Source organism: Hipposideros armiger, unplaced genomic scaffold (genome assembly GCF_001890085.2).
Source record: "Hipposideros armiger isolate ML-2016 unplaced genomic scaffold, ASM189008v1 scaffold_210, whole genome shotgun sequence".
Taxonomy (NCBI): domain Eukaryota; kingdom Metazoa; phylum Chordata; class Mammalia; order Chiroptera; family Hipposideridae; genus Hipposideros; species Hipposideros armiger.
Window position 1 is genome coordinate 887083 of NW_017731560.1, and position 3001 is coordinate 890083.

The 3001-nt window shown below is 35.7% G+C and overlaps 1 protein-coding gene across 6 annotated transcripts in view; it reads right to left on the bottom strand.

Moving 5' to 3' along the window:
- Nucleotides 1-3001, bottom strand: part of ZNF280C (zinc finger protein 280C) — a 60141-nt gene that overhangs the window by 9882 nt on the left and 47258 nt on the right. For all 6 annotated transcript variants that reach the window (XM_019653904.1, XM_019653903.1, XM_019653901.1 and 3 more), the window contains 2 exons: nucleotides 2201-2508; nucleotides 1583-1723 (listed from right to left, as the gene is read on the bottom strand). In XM_019653904.1, the coding sequence (XP_019509449.1) occupies nucleotides 1583-1723; nucleotides 2201-2508 (449 nt within the window). The remainder of the gene's footprint in view (nucleotides 1-1582; nucleotides 1724-2200; nucleotides 2509-3001) is intronic.

The following is a 3001-nucleotide window of genomic DNA, read 5'->3' on the forward strand; positions in this document are numbered from 1 at the left end:
AGCAGCGTCCTCCACAACTAGATTGAAGAACAAAACGACAGCAACTTGTCTGTTCCCCTTCCCCCAATTCCCCAGCACTGTTCCCATCCCCCCAACTCCCCAATAAAAATCTTAAAAAAAAAAAACAAAAAACAAAAAACAAAGAGGTATTTTTAAAAAGACAGTACCAAATTAAAGTTAAATATCGTGAATTCAGAGCTAATTAAATCAAGCCCAGTTTGGTAGTCTAGAGCTGAGCATAGAGATGGACCTCAAAGGACAGGAGACTCAAGGATAGCAAGGTTAAGCATGACTAAAGATGTAAAGGGTTACAGGACAAAAGCAAAACAACATTCACAACAGAGGGCCTTGAGGGTGAGGCTGACTATAAAGCTGGATTGGCGCTGCTAGACTAGAGCGAGGGGTCAAGACTCTGAAAGTCGTGAAGTAATGAGAATTCAAAAATGAATAAACATTGTATATGAGGTAAAAGGGATGGTACAACATGTCATAGGTGGATGTAAAGTGCTGGAATGAAATAAGTCAAGATACCATGAGGTCAGGCTGATCATCAAGGGGAAAAAAACTCTGTAAGCCAAGTGCCAAAGTCATAAAAAAAGTAGGCAAATCCTTCAAAGTGGTAGCTATCTATGACCAGAAAGTAACAGACGTCTTGTTATGATTTACAAGAAAACCACATTTATTGTTATACCCAATTTCTGACTAAAAATAAACAGAACTACCTTAATTTGTATAATCAGCTTAGCAGATTTATATCTGAACAATCTTTATCTATTAAAAAAAATCCACTGAAGGAAGTGCCTACAAATGAGGTCCAAATGAAAATAAAGTGGGCCCTAAAGTCTTTCACTAGCATAAAGTATATGGTAGGTGCTCAAATAACGTAAATTGAATTGATGTATGAAAATAAATTCCAACAGTAGCATCATGACTGAAATATCCCTATAGTCCCTCATTGCCTATTTCATTGAATGAATGCAAACATGGATGGCTTGAAAGAGGGGAGGAAGGGAGACAGGGTCGCACGGAGGGTCAAAGACAGAATGTGTGCATATGTGAGCGCCAATAATGTTCTTAGCATCTTTGACAATCTGGAGTCTCTCAAAGTGACTGCTCATGTGGTTACATGTATTTGATAAATATTTTGAAATCATTTAATGTTTGGCAATAACCACTTTTTGAAAGACTTAGAAAAACAATGTTCCCTAGAAGACTTATTATTATTTTTTAGCTGAGCTATCCTGCCACCTGTTGGCAGCTCAGCGGCAGCCCAGCTCGGGCCGGGAATCGAACCAGTGACCCTGTTTCTCAGAGCTTGCACTCTTGAGCGAGCTCTTAACCAACTGAGCCACTCAACCGGCCCTAGAAGACTTATTTTCATTAGTCAAAATAAAAAAAAATTGCCCCACTAATTTCATGATTTATTATACTGGATAATAGTGCTGAGTAATATCCTAGAAGTTCCCCATTGTTAGAGTTTTTTAGCTCCTTAATGTAACAAACTGACTTCTATTAGGACAAATTTGCTTTAAAAAAAATCTTGAATGGCAGTTTAGATTGACAGTGTACATGTTTAACTCACCTCACCATATGATTTATAAAGGCTTTGTTACAGTTAGTGTTGTATTTGCAAAAATTACAGTGGATATATATTGAAAAGTGACTTGCAAAATCTTTTATTTTGGAATGACACTCAATGCACTTGTGAACTCCTCGACGACACCTTATGGAGACAGAAAAAATGGTAACAATATATTGTAAAACAAAAATAATAAGGTAAAGCCTTACTAACATTTTATTAATTGAAGCTAAGGAGTTTAAGCTAACATATTTGAATAGAGACATAATTTGAAAATTTACTCTGAAACAACAAGCTAGGATAAGTGTAAAACAATCTAACACCAGTTAAACTTTCCCTGGAATAAATAGGATCCTATTAACCAATTCAACTATCACAAGATATAAACACAAAATATAAGATTAGTGTAAAAGATGACAATTATACAATAAACACAATAATTCAAGTTCTGCCCAGTAGTTGTGAAAAGTACCTTTTTACTATTGGCTTGGCCTTTATGCCAGATAAGTGATTATCATGTAAATGTGCAAGGGAGTTCTGTGATATGGTAAATTATATTAAAATAAAATTTTAATATTTAATATTAAATTCACATTGGACATCAGGAATAAAAGATATTACCTTAAGTTCTTCAAAGCTATGCTGATTTTGTTCTTTCTGTTGCGTTGTTTCTTTTGCTTGCAAGAGGTTTTGGCTTTGCATTTAGATGTATCTCTACCTTGCTTATTTGCATTAGGTTTACTTGCAGTAGATGTAGTTGCACGACCCTTACGTGTCTTCGGTTTACTCGCATTAGATTTGGTGGGATTTTTAGGAGTTGCGTTTTTAGACTCTGGAGGTGAGACCTGAAGAGAAGTGCTTGGAGTGTTGCTGGAAGATGTAGTCGATGGCTTTGAATGAAGAGATCCTAATGAAGCTCGAATAGTAACCTATAAAAATGAAGGCAATATATATATTTTTAGAAAATTAATCATCACATTAATATTAAAAAGATTACTATAATTCCTTACATTATGGTCATTTTGTTTTTGATGAGGGTGCCAAAACAATTCAAAGGGAGAAACAACAGTCTCATCAACCAATGGTACTGGGACAACTGGATATTGACATGCAAAAGGATTAATTTGAATCCGTACCTCATGCTACATACAAAAATTAGCTCAAAACGTATCAAAGACCAAATTGTAAGAGCTAAAACTATAAAAGTCTTAAAAAAACTGGAGTAAATCTACGTGACTTTGGGCTAGGCAATAATTTCTTAAATATGATACCAAAAGTACAAGCAACCAAAGAAAGAAGATAAATTGGACTTCATAGAAATGTAAATTTTGTGGGGAGAAGGAAAATGGCCGTGGTAAGGAAGTCACTGAATTAGCTCGCGCAAACCACGGCAGCGAAAACACAACTCTGCGGGACACGCTG